Source organism: Electrophorus electricus, chromosome 20 (assembly GCF_013358815.1).
Source record: "Electrophorus electricus isolate fEleEle1 chromosome 20, fEleEle1.pri, whole genome shotgun sequence".
NCBI classification, from domain to species: Eukaryota; Metazoa; Chordata; class Actinopteri; order Gymnotiformes; family Gymnotidae; genus Electrophorus; species Electrophorus electricus.
The window spans coordinates 14,874,936-14,888,186 of NC_049554.1; the positions used below are offsets into that span (position 1 = coordinate 14,874,936).

Sequence of the window (13,251 nt, forward strand, 5' to 3'; positions counted from 1 at the left end):
GTCCATAATATTGTGTGTGTGGGTGTGTATGCACACCCACACACACCAGATTTGTACATATTAGTATGATATAATTCTTTGATGTAGCATCACAGCCACATAAAAATGGCCGTGTACTTCTAACATGCTACTGTTCAAATGTACACTTGGACTGCATGTCATAATGTCATAATGTAATATCTCTGATTCTTGATGTTCAGAAGTTTAGATGGAAGTTCCCTTGATAACCGTCACGCCTGATGAAATTCTTAAGCAGCGTAGGTGGTAGGAGGGGCAATAATCCATCAGCATGCATTTACCCTGCCCCTGTTGTCTGGTCCCACCACTCAGCCCCTCCCACCGTATAATTGATCATCTCTCCACTACTCAATGCCACTCTCCTTGTAGTAAGTCACATTAAAAAAAATTCACTCTTTGAATCCAATAAGTTAAAAAAAAAACAAAAAAAACAAGCGATCAACCACAATTAAAAGGAAATAAAATGAATAGGAAAGAAAACTGAAAACATGGAGAGAAAAATACTCTCAAGTGGGACTTGAAATAAAAAGAGAGATCTGTATTTGCCCCTACACTTATATGTCCCGTGTATGACATGTTTTTTCATAAACGTGTGTAGTGAGAGGGATTATTTGTGTCTTTGCTTGGGTTCTCCTGGTTTCCCCAGGTAGTTGGGCGGCGAGGGGGCAGTAAAGTCTTTCCAGAAAGTTCCGTGGGGCCGACACGGTGGATCACCGACACGTGTGCATCTCCACCATTTTGCGGCACTGTTTGCACTTGACGTAGCAGCACCAGTGGAATTTACAGCTGCATCTGTCCACCACCTCCACCTCCTCTGTGTGGAAGCCCCGCCCACAGCACATGAGCTCGCAGCCATCGATGGCCTTTGAGGTCTTGTTGCAGTAGCGTCCCACAGTTCCCAGCATGCCTGGCGTCCTGGGGTCGTGTTCGCAGAAGTCTGGGCTGGGGTCGAGGTAAACCAGGTCCTCGTCTGTGTGCGGTTTGAACTGGGAGTTCCGTGGCACCAGCACTTTGGTTGTTCCAACTTTCCGCTGTTCCACCTCTGTGGCACCGTCAAACTTCTCTTTTATGACATTTCCCACTTTGCGGAAAGGTGGCATGGCTTTCCAGCAGGTCTTCACCTCGCAGGACCCCGACACACCATGGCATTTACATTCCACACGCATGTGGCCCAGAATCGCCTGGGGGCAGCGGACAACACGGTTACAGTTTTTAGCTGCATTGCTATGTCTCCCAATGAACCTAGAAGTGCATTCAGGCAGGTGCCCGTCAGCCTTACCTTCCTTCCTGCTTCGTTGTTATGGAGATTCATCAGGGCCCGGTTGGACAGCTGGCCTTTGCTTCTCTCCCTGACGTCCACAAAAGACTGTGAGAAGGCGACTCCATATGCAATGTTATCAGAGCAGCCTGACCACTGGAAGCCTGTGGCAACAGAGAGCCATTTAGCCAGGTGAGACACTGTCCCCGGTTCATTTATCTTAATGATTTAAGACAAGTGCCATTGTGGCGTGTGTCTCTCACCCTCGGGACTGGTGCCGTGGACATTGCGGTCACAGCCACACTTCTCCAGCTCACCACTGCTGCAGGCCCTGGTCACCGCAAAGGCCACACTGGCCGCAGAGATCGCGTACACGAAGGCGGCCTCCCTAGTGCCTGTTCCAAAATCGTACACACAAAAAACCAAATAAATCAATAAAGCGACGTTCATTGTGGCTTCGCTGAGGGTGGGAGGTGCTCACCTTGCGTGATGACCTTGCCGAAGACCGGGACAGTGTCCAGCGTGGAGCAATTCCACCGACGGTTGCGGAACTGGTACTGACACTCATCGATGGCCAGCTGGGCTCCCCTGCGTACTGCCTCCATCACCTCCACGTTACGCTTGCAGATCTGCACCTGCCTCTGGATGAGTCCACGCAGCTTCTCACAGGTCTCCTCGTCTGAGATGCTCCCGACCGATGACAGCTTGGCCAAGTACCTTGGAGACAGGGGCAGAAAAGTTGTGGGGAGTTAGTTTTGCACAGAGACATATGGACAGATGGCAAACAAGTTCAGGAAAGGGTCGCCGTGGAAACACCTGCAAACCGATTTTTCGGATATTGTCTGCGTCCGAAAATGCATCTAAGGGGCTTTTGTATCATTTAAAACATAAATCTCTGCAGAACACATCACCAAACTCGGATGGCATGGAGAGAGGACGACAGTAATGTGGTGTGGTAAATAATTTGAGACTGACCAAACAGAGCACTTCATCGACGAAAGCTTCCTTCTGTGAGTTCAGCAACCCCGTCATGGAGATCTGTTTGTTTAACCATCTGGTGAACATAAACATCGAAAGCCTAAACAACGGGGAATTGCTACGAGGTTCTTGGAAGTCTCTGGCCCATGGAGGAGGTCGGTGGAACACCGAGGGGCGGCTGGAGTTTATCTGGCGCTCTCACCTCCAGGGCACAGAGGTCAGGGAGATTCTACGGTGCCCACTCACCTTTTAACGGCACCTTATAAAAATAGGCCGTTTTCACGAGCTCGTCAAAAACACACTTAGGGGTTCCCGTCCAAACAACCAGTCCTCTTGCAAGTTTAATGGCAGAAAGAAGAAACGTCTGGGTAGCACAAATCTTTTCCCAGAGCGTCATGAGCAAGGACTGGGTCAGATGAAAGCATTGCTGTTTAATGGCTGGACTGAGGCACTGTGGGTTGGAGGGGGGGGGGGGGGGTGCATGTGTAGATACAGATATAAAATATGTGGTGTGTCAGTTGCCATTTCCCTCTGGCTGTTTAAACATACACCATATTGTTGGTGAAGTTGACTTCTCAGGGCTTTTTGTTGATTGTCACTTTGGTCACTTTCATACGTCCATCAGGGAATACTGCAGATTCTTTTAAGTCGTACTGTATCTGTGCCGAAGCTCAGTTTTGTTCCTTTAGCGTGATGAGTCTTGGGCACTGGTGCCAAGTTTCCCTGGATGGTCTTCTCTCGAGTTAAGCCTTTATCTGAATCCATAGGCTGGGACATATTCCAGCATCCTCTGCTGCTGAAAGGGCCTGATTTTGTGGGCCAGGGTTGGGGCAGATGGCACACAAACACCTCCTCGTCCGCGACACACTCATCTGAGCACTCAGCTAGACTGATAACCCCTTCCTCACCTTCCTCGTCTACAAGTTCTGTCTCGCTAAGGCAAGCAAGATGACCTCATGTTCCAGACTAGTCACAAGTGGCTTCTCTCATATGACCTTTCTTCATGTGTTATTAATATTCTCACATAAATTGTCATGGCTGGTAAAACAGTTAAGTCCTTTTACGTGCCTGTGTAATGTACAACACTCTTTAGGAGCTTTTACAGTTTCAGTTTATAAACGTAACGTTTTTTAAACTTGCGTCTCATCAAAACTTTCAGCATACACACACGCGATTATAAAGATCACAGACAACTGCTCCGGTCTGTGGGATGAAGTCCGGATCAGAGACGAAATATCCGCCCCAGCTGGCGCTGTGGTGCAAACACTCATAACAAACCCATCTCTCCCAGAAAGGAAACACCTGAGGAACCACATGCGAGGGGGTTTCTTCTTCAGTTCTGAAGCCTTTTCGTGTGGGGAAAAAATTTGATCCAGACATCGGTACTAACGGAGGGCAGGGAGATGTTTACGGTGCTTCATGTTTTATTTCCGCACTCTCTCTTCCCGGCCAGCTTTCATGGTTTTTGTGTTCTGCTTGCATATCTTCCACTTTCTAGGGTTAAAAAAACAGCTAAATGTGTCGATGGCATCCAGGCAGCTGTGTCAGGAATGAGCCTCCACTGTTGCTATCTGGGATTTTTTGCTTCTCGGAGCGTTCCACCTGCAGTGTTTCCCACTCCCTCTGCTGTGTGGGGTTTTTGTGTGTGTGTAATTAAGTTGCTCTGGTCTCCGAGGGTCGAACGTGACCCCTGAGGTTGTCCATCAGAGGGAGAGCGGATGGGGGAGGGAGTGTGGTGTGGAGGATGGGGGTGAGGTATGTTAAAGGTGCAGCTCACTCATAAAAGTTCTAGATCTCTGGAACTCTGCTCACCTTGGACAGCTCTGACAGCAAAATGAGCCAAGTGAGGGATGAAAAAAGAAACGGGATACAGACAGAGAGAAGAGTGATAAGACAGAGGAGTGAGAATGAGAGAGAAGAGTGAGAATGAGACAGCGGAGTCCTCGAGAAGCAGAGCTCCTTGTGAGATGTTTGTCAGTTTCATGAATCCTCCCTGTTTACAGCACTGTTTACATCTCCTGTCTTGGGGGAAACTGTCAGCGGTAAATAGGCGGGGGTGAATAGAAGGTGTGTCAGAGCTGCTTATTGCAAACAGAGATGTGTGTCACGCCACGGACGAGCCTCACACTCCCTGTGTTTACAACTATATTTGATATTTACATATTTCTCTGCACAGCACCTCTGAATGCTCATGACTGCGTGTTGAAGAGCCAATCTGGAGTTATTTCACCATCCAATGGGGGATGCTTAGAGAAGCTGGTGAATCCCCCTCATCTGAACTCTTTTACCACTCTCTGAATCAAACAGCACCACCTGTTAATGAGGAATACTTAAATACGACAACCCACCCAAAACACTGAATTTCGATGGTGTAAATGCCTGTTATCACAGAGTAAATGTATGTCTTTTTCCTCAATTATTGGCATTAATCAAATCTATTTTTTATGTTAAAAATGCTTTCAAACCATGTCTTCTGCACAATGGATAATGAATAAAACCTGGCAGTCTGTATTCTGATTTCATGCAGATACGTGACTGGACGCTCCTAACGTCGGCATATTAAACTGGACATTTATAAAGTGGATTCCTGTCCCCATCACACAGCACACAACTGTGTTCAGTATCAAAGGGGACATGTACTTAGCCCCTAAATCACCCCATCTACCCCTTGAATCATGCCATCCTCCCGTTAAATCACACCACCAACCACCTAAATCACACCATCCACTCCCTGTTTCGGAGCCCCATCCGATATGCTGTCCCGGAAGCTCTCAGCTCTGGGAACGCACACAAGGTGGAGATGTGCGCGAGCACAGAACAGCTTTTACTCCTCTCTTCCCTCGCAGCACCAAGGATCTCTGTTGGACTCTAGAGGGCAGTGCGATCCCAGCTGCTCCCTTGGGAATTATTTGGAGAACTGCATACATGACTGATGCAAATCTGTTGCCTTACTACTACAACAAAACAAAGCCACCAATATAGCTCCAGTCTAGTCCTGTATGCAGGAAGGAGTTTTCACTAACAACAACTGGAAGCTGCAAGTGTTGCGTCTCTACGTCTTTAAGGCAAAAGGTTTGATTTTTGTTTCGAAGATCAGCTGTTATAGAAGCAGTTACTTGAGTTTTATATACAAACATTCAAATCCAGTGATGCTTGATGCTTTACAATGACTGCAGTAGTTTTGGGAAGTCCAGAGTGGATATGGGGGAGATGATAGCATCACACTGGATCTAGAACTGGACCCTACACAAAGAAACAAACTGTCCACAAATGCTGTTCTCTTCTCCACAACCAGCAGGTAGTCAATACCCACGTTTCCTCCAGAATTCTCAGCCCCTTGGCTGCAGGTATCTGCCATGCACACCATGGCATGAATGTGGTTAAAGACTCTGAAGCAATTAACCATAGCTGGGAAAAACAAATGGTGGACTACTATGGTTAGCATGGTCAAAGGTCATAATTGTCTTACATGAGATGTAGAGAACTCAGCTGTGGGTCTCAAACGTTTGGCTCAGATGTAGTGGTGCCTTCACCTCCAAACACCCAATCACAGCGTTGGAAAAACCCACGGAGCCACCGAGCCCCGGAGCCCGGCAGTGTCATGTACCATCTCCCGATAAGAAAACTCAGATCATTAGGAGTGAGGAGGGATTGGGGGGAAGGTGGGAACGTCAGGAATAGTGGAGGAGGGGTAGGAAGCTTTGGCGCTGGTGCTGCCGGATGCGCAGGGTTACTGTGAAGGCTATTTCCAGCTCTGGCAGCTGTTTTATTTTCGGAGAAAATTAACTCGAGCAAAACCAGGCACTTTTTTCTTCGTCGTCTTCTTTCTTTTTTTTTGCAGACATCACACTGCTCATAAAAATAATGTGAAAAAAAGACCTTTAACAAGATTAGTGCCCCATTTCAAATGGTGGTCTAGCTAGAAGGAACGTATCAAGAAAGACATGCTAATTGCCCACTTGACCCTTATCCCCAAACGAATACGTCTAAAGAAAGAGGCCAGGACCACAGCAATGCATGCTGGGCCATGGGAGCTGAGCTGTGATTGACATGTCACTGTCTACTTCTACTAAATCTGTTAAAGCTTTTTTTCATTTTCTCCCAATAAATGAAGGAAAACTTTGATGGAGGAGTGTGGAAGGGAAGGTTTTAGCAGCCATGCAAGGCTCCAGAGAGGAGCCGCAGGACACGGCCAGACCCAGGAGGTATGTGAGATTCCAGCTTTCCCAGTTTCATTGACCTGTTGTCAGGGGGGTTATTTAGGTGCCAGGATCTGGCTCACATTAGGGCTTGTTCTCTTCTCGTGTTGCTCATCAGCTGTGAACTATTTTTTGACCGTCCTTCGCAGATGGTTAAACCTCTGCTCTTTCCATCGCAGCCAGTGTGACTCACGGTCATGGCAGAGTGCTGTGACATGGTGGGGCTCACACCCTTGATCAGACCAGATGATGTCCCAACACCTCACACATGATCAGACCAGACGATGGTTGGACACCAGGGATAAGGGGAATTGTGTATCCATATTCATCTCAGTCCTGAGCACAACATCGACGCTTGTCGTCATCAGTGATCTTGTTGAGAAAAGCTTTTTCCTAAAGCACTGCTAGGCAGTATCAGACACGACGATGGGTGTTGATCAGTGAATCTCAAATAACGACTCCAAATTAATCGTGAGCTTTTAAAACTTTTAAAACTGAAAATGCAACCTGCACATTTAAACCTTCCTCAACAACACAAGTGATATAAGATATATCAACCTTTACAACTTACATACAAAAACCAGTTAATCAGAAGAAACATTCAAATGTTATGTTCATGAGGTTTATTTTTAAACACCTGGGAAGTTTTTGAGCCGTTTTAAAACTTACAAATATGAAACTGAGCACTCCACAAACTCCTTAATATCACAAGGAGTGTATGGTACAGAATACCTTTAAATGTCTGAGTAATATTCATACGTCTTTGTAAATTCAAATTTTTTTAAATATTTTTGACTTTGATTAATATGTAAGTTCTTTTATCTTCATGTCAGATGTTCCCTTTTAACTTAAAAAAAGTAAAACAATCTTCAAAGTGATGAAATAAGGCCTTTCTGCAATGTCGATTATTTACAGGCCTAATTGTTTCACTTCTTTATTAACGATGTAGTCCCTTATGCTTGCGTATCTGATGTGCGCCTCTACACGGCATTTCCTCTCGTGCCCCCACTCCACACGCTCGCGTGTGAGTTTAATGAAGCTGCACGAGACGCGCAGGTGCAGCAGAACGTGTTTGGTCACAGGGCGCGATGTGAAGTGGAAGTGCTGAGAGACTCGCGCACAACAATACTGCAGAAATCCCCGAATGAAAAGACCTTGGCTTCACCAAAGAGCGATGGGCGATGAACTACATACGGGGAATGGTTAAAATATTGACTCTCCCTTTGTACATCTAATTAAACCGTCAACATGGATTTCGTAAAATTATACGCATATCAAAGCCCGTACTTGGTCCCTACGTTTAAGTGGTAGGAAAAATAAAATGACTATAAAAACTCTCGCGAACAGGTTTTTGAAATGTTTAAAAACTGTTTCGGTTTACCCAAAAGAAAGTTACCCAAATATCCATTGTTCGTTGTAAATGCTCATTAACATCGTCGATAACGAAATTGACTACAGTAAATACCCTATCATACGCCAAGAGGTCGCATGAGTATTGCTGAAACATTTCAGTTATAGCCTGAAATTATTACACAAAAATGGCAACACAATATCTATACGAAAAAGTACAAACAATTCTGTGACTGTTGTCCCACAATTCGTCGCACATGCTGTTTAAGAAGCGCGTTTAAAGTGCCACAAAGCGCAATAAACTGGCGCAGTGTGTGAACTGTGCAATAGAATGAATGGAAATGTGTGAAAGATGGCCCACTGAACCCTTGCAGTTTTACATTTCTTCTTTATGCCACGTTCGTTAGGCTATTAGTATACAAACTGTGTAAATCTGTATTCGGACTTAATTGTCTAGTACGCTATACCAGTACACTATACCAGTATATACCAGTACGCTCTACCCGTCGGCTGGTTAATCATCCACTGAACATTTCCGTTTTTAATAAAGTGTTCGCACTGAATTTCAGCTACTTTCTTTGGAGTTTGATTATTCCTATTCAGCTGCAGTATTGGCTACAAGTAGTCTAGCTTCTAAATGCCCAGGTTCATACACCTGTAATCCGCCGTCTACGGAGGCAGCGCATTTTAAGACGCGTAACCCAGGAACTTTCACGGGGCCTATTGGTGCAATTAATATTACACTGTAATAGTATATAACGTTATAGAATTTAGTCTTAAACCTGTCAGAATTACTCTCGCGCGCGTTATGTTGTATTATAAATGAATTCGTTCCTGTAATTGAAATCCGACTTCATGCACAGTAATCGGACATCCAGACGTTTCTGGTTTCTGTCCGGTTTGGCAGCCTGTGCTGAGAAGGGGGCGTAGGGGCCCGAGCTCCTGTTCGCATTACTCTGTCAAAATAATCATATTTTGTAGACAGGTAAGACGTTTTCCTCGAGTGTGGTGCATGCCCCTGCCTGTCCGAGACCCGCTCCTCTCACCACGCCTATAGCAAGTCCAAAACAGTCAGAAACACTATTGGGAGGTGCGTTTGCTCACAGACTATAAGTGTAAATCTGTCGTTTGTGAAACCCATTCTGTTAGCTAGGACTGGTTGCATGAATCGACTTCAAACTGCTGCTGGCTGATAGTTGGATATCGCGTACTGATGAGTTGTCATTCATGTCGCTGCTTACCTGGCCAAAGCGCGCCGCCCGTCACTCTCAGCTGTAAACCAAGACCTCTGCTTAGGTTTGCCCCTTGCTAGACGACAACAGCCGTCCACATTCGTGCATTTTCTGTCCATTACAAACTGCAACAGTTTACCCTTAAACGAGCTTCCCGACGCGCCTCGTATATCGCGCGCGGCTGTGCGGACTTCACAATGCGAGACGCGTGCAGCGCGAGGAGTCGCTGCACAGGTATGAAGCGCAAACAAGACGGTTGCCAATAAAGGCCGCGCGCATTTCAGCTGGGTTACTTCGCAAGTAGGAGTGTGCAAAAAGACTCACACCGGAGGTACAGCTCGCCTGTACAGATATGTTGGCCTACCGAATGCAGTCCTCAGCAATACTGACATGCATTGGCAGGTTAATCAGCTGTCGTGCCAGCGCGACACTGACACGCGACAGAGAATGAATGAGGACACTTGGTCGTGTACTTACAGCCAGTTGCTCGCGTTTGCGGAGAAGAGAGCCAGAAACAGCATCAGCAGTGACCTTAACACATATCCCGATGTCATCTTGAATCCGAATAAAAACCACAAAGGCTGGTGTACAATCCACAGGAGGTGAGTTTATTTAAGTAGTTCGCGCGGTGAAGCACGCGGGGGTGCCTCGCGAACGGGCCGCTCAGATCAGTCGATCCCTTTAAAAGCAATTAATCCATCATCGGACATGCACCCGAGGAGGCGCGGGTCCTGGCCAACGGTGGGAGCCTTCGCCTTCTCAAACAGAGCGAGATAACCCGAATAGTCTGATCGTCGCCTAACCGACGTCAGCCACCTCCGTCTCCCCGTGTCGTGCGTAATCGCCTCTCAGGTCTTGTTTTTCTATTAACACCATCAGGCAAATATGAATGCTGTAAGAAAAAAGAAAAGAAATTAACGACACGAGTTGATTTGAATCCCTCCGGTGTTTGTACAGGCGCCCTAACGTAGAGCCCGGGCCGGTGTGTTCTCGCTGAAGTTCTGGCCTGTGTGATAACCCCGGGAGATGCCACTCTGAGCGCGATGCGGGACTGAGTGCCGAATTTACTAACTCCTGAAGGATTTCGGAGGGGCGGTGCGAAATTTGGGGGAGGTTTTGGTGTGTGTGCGTGCGTGTGCGTGTGCGTGTGCTTGTGCGTGTGCGTGCGTGCGTGTGTGTGTGTGTGTGTGTGTGTGTGTGTGTGTGTGTGTGTGTGTGTGTGTGTGTGTGTGGAGATAAAGGCGGGTTTAGCGCATGCTAAAGCGCAGCGCTTTATGTTCGTTCTCCCCTCCGTAACTGCCCAGCGGTTTGGGAGTCCTCCAGAGAGATTCAATACAGCAGCTATTCACCGTGATCGAGGTAGAACGTTTTGGCAGCGTTTCCCCCCTTATTAATAAGGGAGGCAAATAATAATAAATTAAACAAGTAAGCTACTTTTCTTTTCTTTCTTCTACTCTAAAGGCTAACGCGTTTTTGGATGGGGCTTCAACGTAATATTTCTACATGATTCTAGTGGAAAAACCTGATCGGTTGACCTTTCTCATATGGTTTATTGAAAATGATCGCCCGTGTTCCCGTTTGTTGGCCCTGCTGGAAGTCTTTATAGTGCAGCATTGCTTAGACACTTAGACTCTCAGTCTGAATAAGCAATTGCAGTTGGACTCGTTGCGCGTGCAATGCCAAAAACGCACCTTGTGTGCGTGCAGAAGCGATGCATCTTTGCGAAGGTCGGACTGTGTTCGCATCAGGAAAGACGAATTCTTATTTGCCTTCTCTTCCAGACTCCCACTGAACCAGGATCCAGTGATCCGTTTCCAGTGATCCGTTTCCATCTCCCCTGAAGTGTTGCAGTGTTGAATCTCAAAGACAACAATCTAAGCAATCTATTCTATCTTCCATTTTATGGTGATTTTTGTGTTGTGATACTTGTAACTTAAAATGAAATTAAAATGTAACCCCCCCCCCCCAAAAAAAATCAATTCTTTCATGCACTAAAAGTCTGCTAATTTCCTGTGTATAAACAAAGGAATTAAGTTTTTGTTGCATCGTTTTGTTGTTGCATTTTTTAATGAAATGAGATACAGTTTATTGAAGCAAAATGAACCTCACTGAGCTACTGAAGTATATCAGTGACCAACAGAGGGCGAGAGTGAGTAACCTGAAGGCTCTAACAGCGAGACAGGGCATCTAATGTCATACACCTGGCCACATAACGTCAACCTCCAGTCTGTAAAGGAGGTTGCTACTGTGACTTAAAGTCATTACAGCTGTGATTATTCCCATCACCCCTTTCTGCATCTCATCATCATCATCATCATCATCGTCATTTGACGTGAGTTGTCAAGGCATCAAGCATGGTACTCTGCAAGTAGTTCCCCAGAGCTCCTGCTACCCTCCAGCACCAGGCTTGAGCTGCTTGGTGAGCCGTGATTTTCTGTGTCACATTTTCCAGTGGGCTCATTTCTTAGGCAAGTGCCGTGCTGGAGCCCCACCCGCAAACCCCACCGACGCTGATTACAGAGCCTTGGACGCAACGCCGTCCCACGCCGATGAGGGAGAAAAAAGTGTGTGATCCATTATCCCCACAGACGCTGCTGCCCATGTCGGCAATGAGACTTGCAGCCAAGGAGACGAGGAGACACCCCCCCTCTCTCTTTCTCACTCTGATTACACTCTCACCCTTTTCCCAATGAAAGAGAGTATCAGTCTTGGGACAGCAAACAACAGAGACTGCTTCGTTCTGGGGGGAGGCGTGGCCCAGGGTAAGATTAGCTGCTCTGGTGTAGCATGTGGTCAGACACGGCTGTCTCTTTCTGGCTGCAGTATGTCTCCTACCAGTCTTGTAATCTTTGGGTGTCACAGATGAGGACCACATTGCTTTCGTGAAATTGGCTCCTTGTGGGCGGCAGTGGCACATACGATTCTGTGGTGCGGTCCTGAATAAACCCCGAGAAAATGATTGACTGGCCACCAAATTCAGGCCTGCTCTCTACACTCTCTCCATGACATTAAAGACAATAATGTATGTAACTACGCAGGGCACATTAGCATAGCACAAGACTAAGAGACGTGGCCGAGCAGCTGCTTCCATGATACCCTGCCTGCATGCAGCAACTTTGCATCTCTGGCTGGTAACGCTGGCTAGCAACCCCAGCGCGGTTACGACACGGCGGCTGTGGTAACCGCGGCGCTCTGAGATCGTGGCCCAAACCCCCCCAGCGGTGGCATGCTGCTGTCAGCCCACACTGTGCATCCAGTCACCATCCTGAAATAGCAAAGGCACAGTCTCGCTCTCTCTCTCTCTCCTCACTCCAACGTACTCACACAACTTCTGCATTGTGTTGAGTCCTAAACAGAACGAGGTTTCTGATGGAAGAGGCCCAGAGTTTAAACAGCAGGATGATAATTCCAGACAAAAAAATTCAGAACTCAAACTCAGAGCAGAATGTGAAGGACAGAAAATAACAACCCTGTCTGGGTGGCGTGGCCTCTGCTTTGGAGGTGGAAATTGCTCTAGCATGCTGTCTGGTATCTTGGCACTTTGTTCTCCAGTGATTAGAGTTTAGAGGATTTGTGTGTCTATCACCAGCCTCCTCACTGTACACTCTCTGGCACAAAACGTCACCAAAAAATGTAACCCAACATGATCGGCCACCAAAATGCATCATCATGGCCACAGCAACATCAGTCGTTACGGCAACACTGGTCGTCACATGCACTGAGAAATGGCCCGAGAAGTGCAGAGAGGTGAGTGAGTAGGATCTGGCCGGAGCATCACTGTCCACGATAAATAACCCCCCAGTGAATGGACCCTAGGAGGCGAAAAGGGCTTAGTCACAGAAAGGCTTTCCTTCACCGCCCCGTCGCCCCTGGCAACTGGATTAGGACGTATATTCTGGCCACAATGACATTCTAAAGCTGGACAGATTTTATATAGCCTCACTTCCACGGCGTTTCCGTAGCAACGGCTATCCCGGAGGCATTTCAAACGATGGTGTACAGCACCCCTTTAACATTTACACTGAGCATGGGCCCACTATAAACACACCCCCTCCACCCTGGCCGGAGTTATGGCTGCGTGTGGTTGCCTGTCCCACTCCTGAATCCACCCCATCACCATTGGAAGAGAAGGAGTGGGTGAACCCGCCATGCCTGTGGTGAGCGACACTGCCACTTCGCCTTCCTCCCAGAAAATATCACTCCTTTTACCATCAGT

General features: G+C 47.1%; 1 protein-coding gene across 1 annotated transcript; it reads right to left on the reverse strand.

The window, feature by feature from the left end:
- Positions 1-475: 475 nt before the first annotated feature.
- Positions 476-10,074, reverse strand: wnt4 (wingless-type MMTV integration site family, member 4). Its single transcript, XM_027024958.2, has 5 exons — positions 9,513-10,074; positions 1,758-1,993; positions 1,540-1,671; positions 1,298-1,440; positions 476-1,199 (listed from the first exon to the last, which is right to left on the reverse strand). The coding sequence occupies exons 1-5, from the start codon at positions 9,587-9,589 to the stop codon at positions 729-731; spliced, it is 1,059 nt and encodes a 352-aa protein (XP_026880759.1). The 5' UTR covers positions 9,590-10,074; the 3' UTR covers positions 476-728.
- Between the last annotated feature and the right edge of the window lie 3,177 nt (positions 10,075-13,251).

Bases quoted from the DNA above. Each gene is read 5' to 3' on its own strand.
- wnt4 (XM_027024958.2), bottom strand. From the start codon at position 9,589: ATGACATCGGGATATGTGTTAAGGTCACTGCTGATGCTGTTTCTGGCT. The intron at 1,994-9,512 runs GTAAGTACACGA...CCTGTCTCCAAG, and splicing joins GCAAACGCGAGCAACTGGCT to GTACTTGGCCAAGCTGTCAT. The intron at 1,441-1,539 runs GTGAGAGACACA...CTGTTGCCACAG, and splicing joins CCACGGCACCAGTCCCGAGG to GCTTCCAGTGGTCAGGCTGC.